General features: G+C 40.4%; 1 protein-coding gene across 2 annotated transcripts in view; it reads left to right on the top strand.

Moving 5' to 3' along the window:
* Positions 1-18,896, top strand: part of ccdc15 (coiled-coil domain containing 15) — a 65,287-nt gene extending 46,391 nt beyond the window's left edge. For both annotated transcript variants that reach the window (XM_073029715.1, XM_073029716.1), the window contains 5 exons: positions 4,776-4,895; positions 7,724-7,827; positions 11,663-11,833; positions 16,662-16,810; positions 18,730-18,896. In XM_073029715.1, the coding sequence (XP_072885816.1) occupies positions 4,776-4,895; positions 7,724-7,827; positions 11,663-11,833; positions 16,662-16,810; positions 18,730-18,848 (663 nt within the window). In that variant the 3' untranslated portion in view covers positions 18,849-18,896. The remainder of the gene's footprint in view (positions 1-4,775; positions 4,896-7,723; positions 7,828-11,662; positions 11,834-16,661; positions 16,811-18,729) is intronic.
* Positions 18,897-20,508: the final 1,612 nt, after the last annotated feature.

Genomic DNA, 20,508 nt, shown 5'->3' on the forward strand with positions numbered 1-20,508 from the left:
GTCCACAAACATGATGAAATATATTGCCTTAAATGCACTGCCGATGAACAAATTGCATCCTAGGACTTGCACTAGGATCTGCTCATCATATACAATAATTACATTGAGATATATTAAGTAGATCCTTTTGCAGAAGACAATTGCAAAGGAAACTTTTGGCAGAACACAAGTCATGGCAGAAACTGATAAAGGAAGCAAACATGACACACTTAACAATTATGAGACAGAAATGATCCACCAAAAGCAGATAATGCTATTCCGTAGCAGCAACCTTATAAATTGCTCGTTGCTTAAAAATTAAACATCTTCAAATGGCAAAAAGGTAAACCACAATATAAGACATAAAGAGAACAATGTTATTGGCCACTTCAGCAGCTGAAATGGAACATTCTGTCACTGCCTTGCAATCATAAGATATAGGAGCAGAATTAAGCTATTGATATCATGGCTGATTTTCTTTTCCAAGTCCATTCTCATGCATTCTTCTTGTAACTCTTGCTCCCTTACCAATCAAGATGCCCTAAAGTCTTGAAAGGTTGCATATCTTGTTTATGTGCAATGAAAATGTAAATTTGGAGCAGTATACAGGGACTAACATTCTGAAGTCTGTATAAATATCTAGAGACGAGAAACTTCTGCAGTTTTGAAGTTGAGTAAAGAAAACTTGTGTTCCAAAAGTGTTGTGGGTAATTTCTTTGTTTTCACAGTTTGCAGTCTTTGAGATATCAGCCTGATAGGCTATTACCCAGTCTAAAAAGCACTGTGTCCCCAAATGAGCTGCCAGACAGTTTGTAGGTTTTAAACATCAGTCTTTAAATATGATATTCTTCTGGGAAAAAGTTATCATTATTGCTGCCTTTATTGATGTCTTGGTAGTTTATCATTGCCAGCCATCCAGTTCTGCTTTATAAGATCTAAGATGGATGTGACAAGCTGTATTTTTTTTATATACATTGTTTTGGAATCTGGCACTGCTGGAAAGACCAGCAGTTATTGCCTGTCCCATATTGTCCAAGCTGCTGAGAGATTATATCAAAAAGTGGGCCTTGAACTGCCCCAATTCTTGTACTGAAACAACTCACACTGTTCTACTGACGAGGGAGTTCCAAGATTTTGATCTGGCAACTTAAACATGTCAAGATGCCGTGCAACTTGGAAAAGAACCTTCAGGTGGTGCTGATGTTCTTGGGTGCCTGCTGCACTTGTTTTCATGAGTAGTAAGCATGTGTGTTTGGGGAAGTGTTGTTGGACTATCTTGGGCAAATAGAAAGGTTTCTGGCCTAAAATGTGTCTCGCTTTGCAATGTTGCTGCCTGACCTGCTGAGTCATGGCCATTTTTGTTTGCATCACATCAGCAAATCCCAATGACATGTAACTAGATTGTGGACTTCTTGACGGAAAGACCCCAGTCAGTCCGAGTTGTCAGCAACATCTCAAGCTCCATCACACTGAGCATTGGTGCCTCTCAGGGCTGTATGCTCAGTCCACTTCATTCCATGCTGCTGACTCGCTACTGTACTACTAGACCCTGCTCAAACCACGTCATCAAGTTCGCTGATGATACAACAATGGTTTGCCTCATCAGCAACGATGATGAGTTGGCCTACAGAGGGGAGGTAGAGCTTGTCAAATGGTGTGAGAACAACAACTGAGTCTCAACACGGATGGTAAAAGAGATGCAGGTCGACCACTGTGCATTCACATCAATGGCTCTGCCATGGAGAGAATGAAGAGGGCAAAGTTCCTTGGTGTGCATACAACAGATGATCTAACCTGGACCCACATACCACCTCATTAGTCAGAGGCACAGCAGGATCTACACCTTTCTGAGAAGATTGAAACATGCAAGACTCCTTGCCCCCATCCTAGCAACTTTGTGCTAGAACGGCATCATTAAGAGTGTCCTGTCTGGCTGCATCATTGTGTGGTACAGAAGCTGCAAGGCATCAGACCACAAGATCCTACAGAGAATAGTAAAAACTGCTGAGAGGATCTCAGGGTCTCTCTGCTCCCTATTTGTGACATTTACCAGGAACATTGTAGATGAAGGACCCAAAGCATTGTTGAAGATACTACCGCCCATCACACAATCTCTTTGACCCACTACATCGGGAGGGAGGTACGGGAGCATCAGGACTAGGACTTCCAGACTGGTTAACAACTTCTTCCCTCAGGCTGAGAGACTAATGAATACCCTGCCATCACTGAGGTCTTGTCACAAGGACAGCAAGCTGTTTACTGTTCATCTGTGCTGCATATTATATGCACTTTGAACGATCTTGTAATATTTTGTTTTATGTGCTGTGACTATGGATGTAATCCAAGAATTTGAAAATTTTTTTATACTGATAACCTGGCAACAGCAAGACAAGTGCGCTATATAGAATTGGAAAATGTATAATCGTTGTGAATAGAGCTAAGGAACTGCACGGATAAAAAGACCTTGATGGGAGTTATATACAGACCTCCAAACAATAGCAAAGATTTGGTCTTCAAATTACAACTGGAGATAGAAACTGCATGTTAAAAGGGCAATGTTATGATATTCTTGGGGGATTTCAATATCAAGATAGATTGGGAAAGTCAGGTTGGTGCTGGATCCCAAGCAGGTAAATTTGTAGATTGCCTACAAGATGGCTTTTTAGAGCAACTCGTAGTTGAGCCCTCTAGAGGATCCGCTATTCGGGATTGGGTGTTGTGCAATGAACCAGAATTGATTAGAGAGCTTAATGTAAAAGAACCCTAGGGGACAATGATCATGATATGATCGAATTCACCCTGCAATTTGAGAAGGAAATGCTAAAGTCAGATGTATCAGTATTATAGTGGAGAAAAGGGAATTACAGAAACATTGGAGGGAAGCTAGCCAAGATTGATTGGAAGAGAACACTAGCAAGGATGATGGGAGAACAGCAATGGCTGGAGTTTCTGGGAGCGATTTGGAAGGCACTGGATATATACATCCCAAAGAGGAAAATTTCTAAATACAAGAAGATGCAACTGTGGCTGACAAGAGAAGTCAAAACCAACATAAAAGCCAAAGGGGGGCATATAATAGACCAAAAGGTAATGGGAAGTTAGAGGATTGGGAAGCTTTTAAAAACCAACAGAAGGCAATTACAGTAAAAGAAAATCATAAAAAAGGAAAAGATGGGATACGAAGGTAAACTAGCCAATAATATTAGAGAAGATACCAAAAGTTTCTTCCAATATATAAAATGTAAAAGAAAGGCAAGAGTGGATATTGGACCTCTGGAAAATGATGCTGGAGAGGTAGTAATGGGGGACAAGGAAATGGCAGATGAACTGAATAAGTATTTTGCATCAGTCTTCACTGGAAGTCATAAGAAGTATCCCAGAAGTTCGCGTGTCAAAGAGCAGAAGTGAGTAAATTTGCCATTGTTAGGGGAAACGTGCTTGGGAGACTGAAAGGTCTGAAGGTAGATAAGTCATCTGGACTAGATGGTCTATACCCCAGGGTTCTGAAAGAGGTGGCCAAAGAGATTGTGGAGGCATTAGTATGACCTTCCAGGAATCAGTTGATTCTGACATGGTTCCGCAGGACTGGGAAATTGCAAATAGGGAAATGGATCAGCCATGATGAAATGGTGGAGCAGACTCGATGGGCCAAATAGCCTAATTCTGCTCTTGTATGTTATGGTCTTGTAACAGCTGCTTCAGCAAGGCTGACAAACTCCTTATCAGCTTAAACCAAACATAACCACAAAACTTCACTTTTCACCTGTCATTTAGAGGCGTACAAATTAAATTGGTGTGTTTGGAGTAGGCCCATCCATCCATTTGGACTGCCCTACGTTACTCTGGCATCAAGTATGCTTGCCAGTTGTGGGAATATTTTGCCCACACAAAAACAAGTTTTCACATTAGCTGCCGAGTTGTCACTGATTACCTTAAATCCTTAGAGTTCTGATAGGCAAGGAGATGGAGATGGCAAGCAGATGATGCCATTCATTTGATGATCACCCATACCACCAGTGCACCAGTCTGAACTGGGCAAGTAGTGGAAGGACAGGAAGGCGTCAGTAACAGTGTTATGTTTTTGTCCTTCAGTCAGGTATATGAAAGTCTTGATGCTGATCCTGTATTAACAATATTCACATCAGGTTTATCTGTAACTGAGCCTATGCTCTAGTGGCAGATGTCAAGATGAAAGGAGGCAAGTAATGCAGAAAGGAGATTTAAGTTCACCTTGCCCCTTCCCAAAGATGCTACCTGATCTACTGTATATCTCCAGTATTTGCTGTTTTAAAAGTAAAATTTGTTATCTCATGGGTGTGTTGGGTGTGAATGTTGACAGAATAGAACTGAGTTGTTGTCGTGGGATGTCAGTATGAAATCTCAAAAGAGGCAAAAAGAGTATAAGTCAAGTAAGTGATTGATCTAGAGAGTAAGGAGAAGTGGGCTGGAGAATTTTGTAAGTTGGAGTGATCATGAGGACAGAGGTGAAAAGTATGGTGATGGAAGAGAGGTTTGGAAGATTGAAAACTAACCCCCAAAAAAGTGAAGTTTGAGTATTGTTTGAGATAATGTATTGTAGGTCTATAGTGTTAGTGGATGGGAACCAAGACTAAACAATATTAGAGTTTTGAATTAATTTCAAATGTTAGGTATTGTGATAAAGTAAAAAAAATTATATAAGTCGAGTGGGATCAGCATAATAGAGTACTTGTACAGCATTAAATGTGCATAGTTTAAGAAATTGTTTAAAACTTTAAGTAATGGGGACTCTTATCTAATTCTTTAATATATTCCAGCCTTGTAGCAGACTTTATCGTGAGCCTTACCCCACGGGTTCCTCCCTCGGATTTAGTACTGACTACAAGGCAACACTCATTCTGCGACCTGGTGTGGACCAGGAAGAGAGTAAAAAACAGGTTTGTTCTTTCTTTAAAATGAGATCAGCAAATTGACTCACAGATGTTCTTTGACCATCTCATTGACTTTTGTTAATGGAAGAAGACTAGCTTTATTTTGTGATGATGAGTGGTAGGGAATCAAGAATCTGATTATTTACTTTGTATGTTTTCTAATTACTTGCCTGCTGCTCCTAAACATGGAAAATTCAGAATTTCAACTGAAAATCCCATTAAAACTCCAGAAACTAGCTTCATATTAGGCATGTTACAGCCCCCAGTCCCAGCATTAAAATTAACACTTTCAGAAAACCAGTTGTGTCTGAACTAGCCAGTTCTAATGGAAGGCCATTAACTCAGTTTTTCTGTTCCCGCAGATGTTGCTGGACCCTTCCATCATTCTCTTTTCTCTTTCCTGCAACTGCAGTGTTTTGTGTTTCAGTTTTTTTTCTTTCTCGCCATTTTCATATTTTCTTGTGATATAGGAGGAGCCACTTGGCTGTCAGATCTGTGCTGACTCAACATTTGCATCAAAAGCCTAATCTAACACTCGTATACCTGTACTAGACTTTCCAAAGCCCATCATCTTTACCCTGATTCTCCTAACATACGTCTACGCTAAGGTAATTTACAGTAATCATTGAAACTTCCCAACTAGCATCTTTTAGTAATGTGGGAGGAATATTCAGCATCTGGGGGAGTCAACATGTTCATAAGAACAGATTGCATCTTTAAAATAAACAGGAACAGAGGTCAGGTTGAACTCAGATCAATGGAGCTTGAATGTAGCAACATTACATGTTTTTCCACTGTGTTATCCTTGTTCATCTTCTATATTTGCCTGATTACCAGACTCGCTTTGTACATGATTTCCCAATCTCATAAATACAAGCAATTCTGCAGAAGCAGGAATTCCAGAACAACATACACAAAATTCTGGAGGAAATCTGCAGGTCAGCAGTATCTATGGAGGGAAATGAACAGTCACCATTTCAGGCTGAGGCCCTTCATCAGGACTCACTATTTCCCTATCTATTTGCAATTATCAAGTCTTCACCATACTCTTTCAGCTAACACTACCACCTTTTGTCATTTAGTCTGTCTTCATCTCCCTCCAATCACATACGCTTTGAGTCTCTTTTCCATCCTACACTATGTTAAGTAAAATGTATTTGTTTGTTAACTTTATCTAATCCTAATTCAGGGTCATCAACTTGCATTAGTAACTCTGCTTCTTCCTCCCAAATGCTGTTTTATTTCAGTTAGCTCATTTGAGTTTAGATGTTGGTATAGCTACTCCATCTAATGCCAATGATCCCAGAGTCAGACCAATGTCACAGTTCCATTTTCTCATTGTTTTCCAGTGATCTAAACTGTAAATGCCTGTGTGGACAATTAGTGTTTCTCAAATATATAACCAAACAGGAACACCTGGTTAGAAAGTAGAGGGATTTAAGGGCAGGTAGGTGTCATGACCAGTTGATAAGGAAAGCCAGGTAGGAGCAAGGTAATATACATGATGGGTCAAAAGGGTTGATGTGTGTATTTTAATGTAAGAAGTATTAAGTGTTGTTGGGTGCATCCAAGAATTTCTTAAAACAATATATGGGTAAGCAAAATAGAGGAGGAGCCTTTGGAAATGAGCTAGGTGTCTTATCTGTGGGGGAATATTTAGGAAATGTTAATCACACCTCAAGTTTTAAAATTGCTATGAATAAGGATACGAATAGGTTTAAGGTGTCAAATTGCTTACTACAGCATCTATTTTCCTAAAAGTCAACTGAAGTACATGCAGCTCTAACATATTATTAAGTCAAATAATATTTCTTTTCATGACTCATTTGATACATATGGATCCACTCCAATATGTCTACTGTCACATCAGGTCAACAGTGGATATGGTTCTTCACTCAGCCCTGAAACATCTGGACAGTGAAGATGCATACATCAGGATGCTCTTCATTGACTATAGCTCAGCATTCAACACTATCATCCCCTCAAAACTAATCAATAAGCTCCAAGACCTAGCCTTTGATACCTTTTGTGCAACTGGATCCTCAGTTTCCTCACTTACAGACCATAAATTCAAGTTCAATTTATTGTCATTGAATTGTACACATTTACACCGCCAAATGAAACAACATTCCTCTGGACCAAGGTGCACATCACAGTACATATAACTCACAAGCACAACACAAAGTAATATTACCACAAATAAATTAACTAATGTGCATTTATGACACAAGTTACAATTTAACACTACTGGTGCTTCATATGTGATGAAACCTGGGTGGTGGCAGGGAGTTCAGTAGCTTGTTTGTATTTGCACAGTTTGTCTTTTGCACATTGTCAGTTTTGTTCATGTGTAGTTTTTCATTAATTTTGTTGTATTTCTTTGTTCTACTGTGAGAAGCATAGACAGAGTCCATAGAGGGGAAACTGGTGATTTGCTGAGCTGTGCCCACAACTCCCTGCAGTTTCTTGTGGTCACATGCAGAGTAGTTGCCATAACAAACTGTTGGCATCCAGATAGAATGCTTTCTGTGAAGCATCAACCAAAATTGGTAAGGATTAATGGGAGCATGCCAAATTTTTAGCCTCCTGAGGAAGTAATGGCATTGATGAGCTTTCTTGGTTGTGGCATCAACACATTTGAACAAAGTGGTGAGCCTTTTAATGAACTTTGAGCCATCTCAGTGCTATAGATGCTATCAAATACGAAAATGGTCCAAGAACTCAAAATTAAATTGCAGTTTCGGAGAGGGGTCTGTTTTCCTTGGATACGGTAGTCAGAAAATAATTAGTGCTCCACAAAGTGCAAGAGTAACACTTTGACCTATGTTCCCCAGCGTGGTAGCCAGTATATGATGTATCGTCGCCTCTTCATGGATATTGAACGAGAGCAGGTGAAAGAACAACAACGCCAACAACAACATTTGAAGAGAATAGCAAAGTGAGTGATATATGTTATCTTGCACTTAGAATAACATAAAAGGAGGTCTGATAGCCCTTTGATATGTGCTGGCTCCTCACAGAACAAAATCCCTTTTCCATCACCCTATTTCCTTCAACTCCCTGCACTTATTTTTTCTTACAATCACCATCAACTCCCCATGTGTAATTTTGACATCATCTTAGAGTCGGGAGTAATGTAAATTAGCTAATTAATCTGCTTATGTTTGGGATATAGGAGGAAACCAGAGCACTTTGGGGAAACCACAGTCACAAGGTAAACATTGGAAGTCCATATGGACAACCCTCAAGGTTAGGATCATACCAGGGATGCTGGAACTGAGATAGCAGCAATAACTGCCGGAACACATGTGGCCATTGAGATCTCAACAGATTAATTGCTGCTTCAAGTCGGAAAACAGAATCCACTTGTTTTCCTGTTTTTATTCTGAGAATTTCACCACAGAAAAATTGGCTCTTAAAAATAATTGTTAATGAGCATGTAATATTTGAAATCCGATGAATTATATTCTATGGGAATTTATTTGTCAGGAGCAGCTTTGGGCAAAAAGTAAACATAGAAACAGAGAAAATAGGTGCAGGAGTAGGCCATTCGGCCCTTCGAGCCTGCACCACCATTCAGTATGATCATGGCTGATCATCCAACTCAAAACCCTGTACCTGCTTTCTCTCCATACCCCCGATCCCTTTAGTCACAAGGGCCATATCTAACTTCCTCTTAAATGTAGCCAATGAACTGGCCTCAACTGTTTCCTGTGGCAGAGAATTCCACAGATTCACCACTCTCTGTGTGAAGAAGTTTTTCCTCATCTCGGTCCGAAAAGGCTTCCCCTTTATCCATAAACTGTGACCCCTTGTTCTGGACTTCCCCAACATCGGAAACAATCTTCCTGCATCTAGCCTGTCCAATCCCTTTAGAATTTTATACGTTTCAATAAGATCCCCCCTCAATCTTCTAAATTCCAGTGAGTATAAGCCTAGACGATCCAGTCTTCCTTCATATGAAAGTCCTGCCATCCCAGGAATCAATCTGGTGAACCTTCTTTGTACTCCCTCTATGGCAAGAATGTCTTTCCTCAGATTAGGGGACCAAAAGTGCACACAATATTCTAGGTGCGGTCTCACCAAGGCCTTGTACAACTGCAGTAGAACCTCCCTGCTCCTGTACTCAAATCCTTTTACTATGAATGCCAACATACCATTTGCCTTTTTCACTGCCTGCTATACCTGCATGCCCACCTTCAATGACTGGTGTACAATGACACCCAGGTCTCGTTGCATCTCCCCTTTTCCTAATTGGCCACTGTTCAGTTAATAATCTGTTTTCCTGTTCTTGCAACCAAAGTGGATAACCTCACATTTATCCACATTAAATTACATCTGCCATGAATTTGCCCACTCACCTAACCTATCCAAGTCACCCTGCATCCTCTTAGCATCCTCCTCACAGCTAACACCGCCGCCCAGCTTCGTGTCATCCACAAACTTGGAGATGCTGCATTTAATTCCCTCGTCTAAATCATTAATATATATTGTAAACAACTGGGGTCCCAGCACTGAGCCTTGCGGTACCCCACTAGTCACTGCCTGCCATTCTGAAAAGGTCCCGTTTACTCCCACTCTTTGCTTCCTGTCTGCCAACCAATTCTCTATCCACATCAATACCATACCCCCAATACCGTGTGCTTTAAGTTTGCACATTAATCTCCTGTGTGGGACCTTGTCAAAAGCCTTTTGAAAATCTAAATATACCACATCCACTGGCTCTCCCCTATCCACTTTACTAGTTACATCTTCAAAAAATTCTATAAGATTCGTCAGACATGATTTTCCTTTCACAAATCCATGCTGACTTTGTCCGATGATTTCACCTCTTTCCAAATGTGCTGTTATCACATCTTTGATAACCGACTAGCATTTTCCCCACCACCAATGTCAGACTAACCGGTCTATAATTCCCCGGTTTCTCTCTCCCTCCTTTTTTAAAAAGTGGGGTTACATTAGCCACCCTCCAATCCTCAGGAACTAATCCAGAATCTAAGGAATTTTGAAAAGTTATCACTAATGCATCCACTATTTCTTGGGCTACTTCCTTAAGCACTCTGGGATGCAGACCATCTGGCCCTGGGGATTTATCTGCCTTTAATCCCTTCAATTTACCTAACACCACTTCCCTACTAACATGTATTTCCCTCAGTTCCTCCATCTCACTAGACCCTTGGTCCCTTACTATTTCCGGAAGATTATTTATGTCCTCCTTAGTGAAGACAGAGCCAAAGTAGTTATTCAATTGGTCTGCCATGTCTTTGTTCCTATGATCAATTCACCTGTTTCTGACTGTAAAGGACCTACATTTGTCTTGACCAATCTTTTTCTTTTCACGTATCTATAAAAGCTTTTACAGTCAGTTTTTATGTTCCCTGCCAGCTTTCTCTCATAATCTTTTTTCCCTTTCCTAATTAAGCCCTTTGTCTTCCTCTGCTGGTCTCTGAATTTCTCCCAGTCCTCAGGTGTGCCGCTTTTTTTTTGCTAATTTATATGTTTCTTCTTTGGACTTGATACTATCCCTAATTTCCTTTGTCAGCCACGGGTGCACTACCTTCCCTGGTTTATTCTTTTGCCAAACTGGGATGAACAATTGTTGTAGTTCATCCATGCGATCTTTAAATGCTTGCCATTGCATATCCACCATCAACCCTTTAAGTATCATTTGCCAGTCTATCTTAGCAAATTCACGTCTCATACCTTCAAAGTTACCCTTCTTTAAGTTTAGAGCCTTTGTTTCTGAATTAACTATGTCACTCTCCATCTTAATGAAGAATTCCACCATATTATGGTCACTCTTACCCAAGGGGCCTCGCACGACAAGATTGCTAACTAACCCTTCCTCATTGCTCAATACCCAATCTAGAATGGCCTGTTCTCTAGTTGGTTCCTCGACATGTTGGTTCAGAAAACCATCCCGCATACATTCCAAGAAATCCTCTTTCTCAGCACCCTTACCAATTTGGTTCACCCAATCTATATGTAGATTGAAGTCACCCATTATAACTACTGTTCCTTTATTGCACGCATTTCTAATTTCCTGTTTAATGCCATCCCCAACCTCACTACTACTGTTAGGTGGCCTGTACACAACTCCCACCAGCGTTTTCTGCCCCTTAGTGTTATGCAGTTCTATCCATATCGATTCCACATCCTCCAGGCTAATGTCCTTCCTTTCTATTGCGTTAATCTCCTCTCTAACCAGCAATGCTACCCCACCTCCTTTTCTTTCCTGTCTATCCCTCCTGAATATTGAATATACCTGGATGTTGAGCTCCCATCCTTGGTCACCCTGGAGCTATGTCTCTGTGATCCCAACTATATCATATTCATTAATAACTATCTGCACATTCAATTCATCCACCTTGTTACGAATGCTCCTCGCATTGACACACAAAGCCTTCAGGCTTGTTTTTACAACACTCTTAGCCCTTAGACAATTATGTTGAAAAGTGGCCCTTTTTGCTTTTTGCCCTGGATTTGCCTGCCTGCCACTTTTACTTTTCACCTTACTACTTTTTGCTTCTACCCTCATTTTACACCCCTCTGTCTCTCTGCACTTGTTCCCATCCCCCTGCCACATTAGTTTAAATCCTCCTGAACAGCATTTCATTATGTTAATAATTTATTAATACTTGAGTGTATTACCAGAGAGTGAAAAAGTGACAAAGTGATTCTGTTTGGCTTTGTTTACTCATGCTCAAATATACTCCCCACAGCTTTTAGATGTCTTTACCTCAGATCTGAATCTGTTACTTTTTAAAATCCAGAATTAAGGAAGAAAAAGAGAAACTAAGAAAGGCACAAGAGAAAAGGATGATTGAGCACACTCATCAAAGAGAATTTGTGACTGAAAGTGTAAGGACTGCGCACTTAAAGGAAGAGGAAACACAGAAGAGAGCAGATAAAGACAAAAGCCAACGAAATAGAGAGAGTACAAGGTACACAATCTGATTTTAAGAACATTGTGTCTAGTTAATCAGTTCAATAACAGTCACCAATTAAATTGTCCTCCGGTGTACTAAACAGTACTGCTGTTTATTCTTCAAAAGTACTATGGATGTGATCTACTTCACATGATAAAAATAATGGCGCCGCAGATGGCGGCCTCGGTGCCGAGCTCTCTGGCTTTTTGTGTGTTTTTGTGTCTTTTTATTGTTTTTGTTCAAGTGGATCCAGTCATATTGAGCAGGGATGAGCTCCTGAACACCAGGCAGATCATTAACAACTACCTTCCAACTTTCCACTCTGACCCGAATAGTTTTTCTGAGATCTTGGTCGGCGGAGCAGCGGTTCTGTATGGATTATGGAAGAGTCGTAAACAAGGGAAGAGAGCCAGTGTGCTTGTTAAGCTGAGACTGCGGGGATTCCGCTCCGCGCTCCCAGCGATACACCTCGCCAACGTTCGCTCTCTTCCTAATAAGATGGACGAGCTGCTTCTTCTGACCAGAACCAGCAGAGACTTTGCGAATTCTGCTGCTCTTTGTTTCACTGAAACGTGGTTCGGTGATTCCGTTCCGGATGGAGGTCTGCACGTCGCCCGCTACCAGCTGCTGCGAGCGGACCGTGTCACGGAGTTATCGGGGAAATCAAGGGGTGGTGGAATCTGCTTTTACATCCATGAAGGCTGGTGCACTGACGTTAAGGTTCTTCACAGACACTGCGACCCGAACCTGGAGTTTCTCGTTCTGAACTGTAAGCCTTTCTATTCTCCACGAGAGTTTTCCTCATTTATCCTTGTCGGTGTTTATGTTCCACCTCAGGCCAACGTGAGCGAGGCCGTTCGGCGGCTGGCTGATCATATTATGCTTTTAGAACGGGAACACACAGATTCGCTGTTGATGATCCTAGGAGATTTCAACAGAGCTAAACTGAATTACGAACTCCCGAAATACAGACAACACGTTAACTGCCCCACCAGGGACAGTAACACTCTGGACCACTGTTATGCTATCCTAAATAATGCTTACCGTTCTATTCCCCGTGCAGCCTTAGGACTCTTTGACCACTGTCTGATCTACCTCATCCCAGCCTATAGGCAGAGACTTAAATCTGCTAAGCCTGTGGTGAGGACAGTGAAGAAATGGACCAGTGAGGTGAAGCAGCAACTTCAGGACTGTTTTGACACCACTGACTGGGGTGTCTTTGAAGCTGCAGCCACCAATATACATGAACTGACAGATACTGTGACATCCTACATCAGTTTTTGTGAGGATGCATGTGTACCCACAAAAACTTTCCGGACCTTCGCCAACAATAAGCCATGGTTTACCCCCAAACTTAGACATCTTCGCCAAGCTAAGGAGGACGCCCACAGGAGTGGGAATAGGGCCCTGTACAGGCTGGCCAGAAATGCACTGACCAGAGAAATCAGAGTGACCAAGCGGTTCTACTCGGAAAAGTTGAGGAATAATTTCTCAGCTAACGACTCATTGTCTGTGTGGAGAGTCCTGCAGGAGGTCATTGGCTACAGGAGACGCCCTGCCCCCCCTGCTGAGGTTAACAAAGCTTTGGCTGACGACCCTAATACCTTTTACTGTAGATTTGAGAGGGTCCATCTTACACCTGTCCCTCCCCCCTCTTCGGTCTCTCTTCCTGCCTTCCCTCGACCATCACTCACTGGCACTCATCCCCCAATCACTGCAATCACCTCCCCACCATCTCTGCCCAGCCCCCCTGGATCACAGCTTTGAATCAGCGAAGGAGAAGTATGTCGACTGTTCCAGCGACTTAAGACCCGAAAATCTCCAGGCTCAGATGGGGTTTCCCCCTCCTGTCTACGAGCCTGTGCTGATCAGCTGGCTCCCATCTTCACTCAGCTCTTTAACAGATCTCTGGAGCTGAGTGAGGTTCCGACTTGCTTCAAGCGCTCTACCATCATCCCGGTCCCCAAGAAACCCACCATCACAGGACTGAATGACTGCAGACCTGTCGCACTGACATCTGTAGACATGAAATCCTTTGAACGCTTGGTGTTGAACCACCTGAAGACCCTCACCAGCAGCCTGCTGGATCCCCTGCAGTTTGCCTACCGGGCAAATAGGTCAGTAGACGATGCAGTCAACCTGGGACTGCACTATATCCTGCAACATCTGGATCGTCCTGGGACCTATGCTCGGATGCTGTTTGTGGATTTCAGTTCGGCGTTTAACACCATTGTCCCTCATACCCTCTGCTCCAAATTGTCTCACCTTACTGTGCCACCTGACCTCTGCGATTGGATTTACAGCTTCCTGACCAACAGAAGTCAGCAGGTAAGGATGGGACAGGTCACCTCGGATATTCGAATCACCAACACCGGCGCTCCCCAGGGGTGTGTCCTCTCTCCACTGCTGTTCTCCCTCTACACCAATGACTGCACCTCCTCCAACCCCTATGTGAAGCTTTTGAAGTTTGCAGACGACACTACCGTCATCGGACTCATCCAGAATAGTGATGAGTCTGCATATCGACAGCAGGTGGACCAACTGGCACTCTGGTGCAGTCGGAACAATCTGGAGCTGAACACGCTCAAGACAAAGGAGATGATAGTGGATTTCAGGAGACATCCCCCCGCAATGTCTCCCCTCACAGTCCTCAGCAGTCCTGTGTCCACCGTGGAGAACTTCAGGTTCCTGGGAACCACCATCTCTCAGGATCTGAAGTGGGAGCAGAACATCAGCTCCATCCTGAAGAAGGCCCAGCAGCGGATGTATTTCCTGCGGCTCTTGAGGAAATACGGTCTGCCTCAGGAATTGCTGCTGCAGTTCTACACTGCAGTCATTGAGTCTGTCCTGCGCACCTCCATCATTGTGTGGTTTGGAGCCGCCACCAAGCAGGATAGAACCAGACTACAGCGCACAGTGAGGACTGCCGAGCGCATCATTGGAGCCTCCCTGCCCTCTATTGTGGACCTGTACTCTTCCAGGTTGAAGAAGAGGGCGGGGAACATCATAAAGGACTCCTCCCATCCTGCGCACGGACTGTTTGATCTGCATCCGTCTGGTAGGCGCTTCAGATCCCTCCAGACTAAGACTAATAGGCACTGGAGAAGTTTTTTCCCTACTGCGGTCACTTTGCTGAACAGTTAACTGCCGGTTAACTGTCGGCTAACTATTACTTGGATTGCACTACCTGTATGTATAATCTATATTTTCATTTATATTTATCATTATTATTGTTATGAGCAGAGAGACAACATCTGCCGGAAGTAAATTCCTTGTATGTGCATAGGTACTTGGCGATTAAAGTTTGATTCTGATTCTGATTCTGATAATGAAAGGAACAATATCACTTGGCCTTCCTCAACCCGTCAGCTGAGAGAGATTATGGTGAACCTTAAACTTGATTGCTCTTAGAAATTCATCTCCATTTGTCTTCTGATTTGAAAGCTGTGATTACTAACCAAAAGATCCACCACAAATTAAATCCCAGTGCTAACTGAACTCGGGCTAGGCTGTGACATCTCTCCAACCCTTTATCTTTCTCTGCAATATTGTAGAACAGCAACAAGAGTTAGCCAAGCAAGGAAGCTATCCCTTTCTCTTCTAAAATTGAGCTTCTTGATAAGGAAGAAAGGCATGAAGCTCATTAAAATTAGCCTAATATTAGGCCCTACTGGTAAATACAGATACAAACAATGTTGAAGAGGTAATGTAAGTGTAAAAAATGAGTGTTGAAACACAGCTTTGCTATACTAAGGTGCACAGCATGTAATTGAACTTGAAATTCATTGGAGTCCCTACTAAGTACAACAAATTCTTACCATTTAACATGTATTCAATTTCTGAAGTTTTGATATATCTGTGATGTTGATGATATGAACCTGATAGACCTGGGGAATCAATAAGAAGCATTATGTTTACTATTCAACCAATAAGTATTTGGAACTTGCCTTTGTCTCGGGGTAATGTTTAGTTTACATATATAGCAAGGTAACAGATTCTTCTGGCTCAACAAACCTGCACTGCCCAATTACACCCATGTAACATTTAACCTACTAACGCTTACGTCTTTGCAATGTGGGAGGAGGAGACTGGAGTGAGGAAACCCATGTAGTTGTACAAACTCCTGCAGACAGTAGTAAAAATTGAATCTGGGTCGTTGATGGCGTAATAGTGTTACGCAAGCCGCCACACTATTGTACTGCCCAATGTGAATGAATTCATGTTAACTGCTGTGGAATAAAGCTCACATTTTAATCACATCACAATTTACTGAGCAACTCAAACACTTTCAAGTTTGTCACAAACCTACCTAGTTGTTTTAGAATTGTGAAATGCTATGCTTGCAAAGCATGCTGTGGGATGCAGGATGTTGGAAAGAGTCTTCAATTAATATGTTAGTGGTTTAAAAATCTAAAAGTGGGTGAAATTAAGAGTGTAAGTTTTTAAGGAATCTCAATGGAAAAATAACATTCAAAACTGGTCTGTCACATAGAAGAAATAAAATAATCTTCATTGGTGACTCTTCACCCAATATAAATTTTATACTAAAATTTGGTGATTTGTGTTTACTTTAGTTTGCAACTTCAGCTTTTTTTCAACCCCATGCTGATATGATAAACTGTTTTAAAATTAGGTTGCTGAGAAGCAATGCTCATCTGTTTAAGACTGTTCATTGGCCTTGAATAAATCAAATCACGATGGCAGAATAGAAAATGTAGTTTTGAAGCAAAAATTGATGGGATTAAATTTAAGCAAATTTGATTTGTCAATTATATCCATATAATGATTCATAATGGCTGTGTGATTTGCTGCTAAATGGGTTTTATGCCACTTTTTTTTGCAGATATATAGAAGCTTTAAGAGCACAGATGATGGAAAAAATTAAATTGTGGAATACCGATTTGCCTCCTCTGTGCTGCTGTGGATCTGATTTCTGGGATTCGCATCCGGACAAATGCGCAAATAATTGTGTCTTCTACAAAAACCCCAAAGGTATGCTTTTAAAACTGGATGATAATGCTTACAGAACTAGTTTTCTAAATATTTGCATTTTGTAAGTTGTCAAAAGAAATCTTGATCATTGAAAGCCTCAATTTATTTGATCAGAGTTGCAAGACAAATTGATCAATTCTGCGCAATATAGACTTGCAGGAATTTCTATATGCAATATATAATTTGTTTGTTAAAGTTATCAGAAAATTTTGACATTCTTATTTTTTAAAGATTAAATGATCAGATTGGATCTGCCTTTTCACTATTTACGTGATATTTGGATTCCCTCTATGAATCACCCCATATCCCTAATTCTAAATTATATTAATTAAATTCAGAATCATGGAGACATAAAGGAAAGAAACGGGCCTTTTAGTTTACTTTGTCAATGCCAAATGTGATGCCTGTTGATGCTAATCACATTTTCTGTTGTTAGGCCCTCATCTTTCTACTCCTTTCTTATCCAAGTACCTGTCCAAATGTAGTTTTAATTTAAAAAAAATTGTTTTATTTATCATTTGTTCATCAAAACATGTAGTGAAATGTGTTGTTTGCATCAAATCAGCGAGGATTGTGCGAGGTGCCAACATAGTATGCCCACAACTAACCCTAACTGTACATCTTTAGAATGTGGGAGAAGACCGGAACACACGGTGGGGGGGGGGGAACCCTACATGGTCATGCGAGATTGTGTAAATTTTTTATTACAGATAGTGGTGGGTATTGAACCCTGATCAGTGATTGCTGACACTGTAAAGGGATGCACTAACCATTATGTTACTATGCTGCCAATGCTACCGTGCTAACCCCACATTTTAAACATAGAAATAGTTTTTACCTTTACTACCTCTTATAACAGCTTGTTTCAAATATTCACCACCCTCTATTGACTAACTTGTCACCCAGGTCTAAACACAAGAGATTCTACAGATGTTGGAAATCCAGAGTGACACACACAAAAGTGTCTTGATGAAGGATCTTATAAGGATATTTTTGAGTCTACTTTAAATTTCTCCCCTCTCACCTTAAAGCTAAATAATGTTGATAAAAATCTGGAACATAATTTGCATAGAGTGGCCATTAGCCATAAACAATGAGGTTGAATTTAAATATACATTAACTAGGACCTATTAAATTCACAACATTTATAATATGAAATCACCAGCACAAAGCTAAATATTAATGACCATATTAAAATAATTGGATATTTAATATTAAATGGACTACAGAAGGAGTTGTTGGGGATGTAAGCATAGCTTAAAGTGTTTGCAGCACTCTTGACAGTTACTGAGTTTTAATAAAATGTATTCTGTAATCAAGATTATAATTTTGCTAAACAATTTGTTTTATGTTACTTTTTAACATGAGTTAATAAGCCTTAATTAAAGCAATCTCTTTTACGAACAGATAGCAAGGTACATCTGCTGTGGTAAATTGCTGTCATTCTGTGGAATGCTCTATGGTGTCCTTTAAGGCTGTATGATCGGCTTTAGCATCCAGTTTTCTGCAATTATACTGCACTTTGCTTGAATTCAGAAACTTATTAATGATGTACATTTTTAGGTATTACATCAGATAATAAGCATTGTGTTTGTTCTTTTGGAAACTTTAAAATTCATCTAGTTCCTCAGATACTTGTACCATACATTTCCTAGCAATTAAAGCTTTTAGGTTCTGTATAATACCTCTTGCTGAAATGCTCATTTTCCTACAGGTTTTATGGGATGTTTTAAAATGGGAATAAGTAAATTCATATAACTTTAAAAAATTAGAGATGATGACTATTGATTTGTGGGGTATTCTAAGTTTGCCTTTTGCACAGTTTGGGTTCAGTTTCAGCAGGTATAATCAAGATAAATTCAAAGATATGCTTCATTTTATTCTAAATTTTGTCTCCCTATTTCTCCTTGATTGCGCAGGATATGCTAAAGCACTTCAGTCTGTGTTATCTTCATATGATGCTTGGGATGAACATTACAGAAATCGTTCCTCAATGAAGAAATTTGCATTAATGAATTTATGTCTAGCCAAGAAGTAATTACTTTGGGAAGCTGGATACAGTTGGCTAATAAATTTTCACTGAAAGATTCAATGTGTAAAGTGTGATTAGATAATGTGTGGTATTTTTATTAACAATTGTGGTATTTGATAAGTTATTTAATGTGTTTTTGTATGAAAAATTGATTTAAAAAATATTATATCACTCATGAATTTTTCCAATTGAGCATTAAGTTTAATAAAATTGAAAAAAATCTCCATAGGAGATAATTTTAAAGAAAAATTGTCTAAATCAGTAATAATAAAGGACTACTACAAACAATAGTGTTTCATTACTTGATGTTTTACAATTGTATACTTAAATCCTCTACCTCCCCCACCTCCAACCCACACTGTAATTGGAGTTCCTTATGGTGAGATGTTTTGGAGAGAATAATTGACCATGATTGGAATTGCTGGATAAATTTCATGTATGCATGGGCTGTCTTGTAGATGATGACTCAAATAAGAGAGGGAGAATGTATGCATTTAAGATTTACTGCAGATGACCACTTTCTGCAATTTGCACTTTTACAATTTTCAAGAATGAGCTTAGTTGTATAACACTATAAAGCAGGAGAATGTGGTTGAGAGGGGGAAATAAATCGGAGGAAAGCAGTGGAGCAGACTCAGTGGGCTGAATGGCTGAATTCCTCTCCTATGCCTTCTTGGCCAACTTGTGAAAGCAATACTGTGTTGTTATCAGCAAGTGGTTACTATTAATAAACCATTCACATTAATGATTGATGTACCTGCTTTGCTGAGTTCATCCAGCATTTTATGTATTGCTCAAGATTTCCAGCATCTGCAGAATCATTTGTGTATTATACTTTAAATGCTTGGAAGGTACATGAATCAGTGTCCCATGAATGTCTTCACAGAACTAGTTTTTGATATCAACAATATGTTTGTCATTTGGGTGCTGATCAAATGCATTCTACCTCTGCTTACTCGATTCCTTTCCTACTCATTGCCCAACTACTCAACTTTCCCATTTGCAACAATAAAACTCCAATGGTTCTTTAAACATCTTACGCCATAAAACATTGTTTAAATTTCTTCAGTTTGCTACTACCCTTGCAGCACCAAGGTCCTAAACAATGTTGCTGTGTTGCAATATTATTTGTTCTTCTGAACCTTTCCACAGTACTCAACAACATTGTATAAATTTCTACCAGATTTTCTTTACAGCTATCCATCCATGTCTATAAGACTGGCATTCATAAGATGTCCAACATCTCTTCCATTTCCTGGACTGTTACATTTAAATTTCCAGTGTTCACCTTCTGACACTTAGTGGTTCTGAAAGAGGTAGCTAAAGAGATTATGGAGGTATCAGTGGTGATCTTTCAAGAATCACTATATTTTGAAATGGTTCTGGAGGACTCGAAAATGGCAAATGTCTCTCCACTCTTTGAGAAGGGAGGCAAAAGAAAGGAAATTATCGGTCAGTTAACCTGACTTCAGTAGTTTGGACAGTGTCCATAATTAAGGATGCGGTTTCAGTGTTTCTTGGAGGCACATGATATAGGCCGAAGTCAGCATGGTTTCCTTGCCTGACAAATCTGTTGGAATTCTTTGAGGAACTAACAGCCAAGATGGACATAGTAGAATCAATGGATGTTGTTTACTTGGATATTCAGAAGGCCATTAACAAGGTG

This window comes from Hemitrygon akajei, chromosome 26, assembly GCF_048418815.1.
Source record: "Hemitrygon akajei chromosome 26, sHemAka1.3, whole genome shotgun sequence".
NCBI lineage: Eukaryota > Metazoa > Chordata > Chondrichthyes > Myliobatiformes > Dasyatidae > Hemitrygon > Hemitrygon akajei.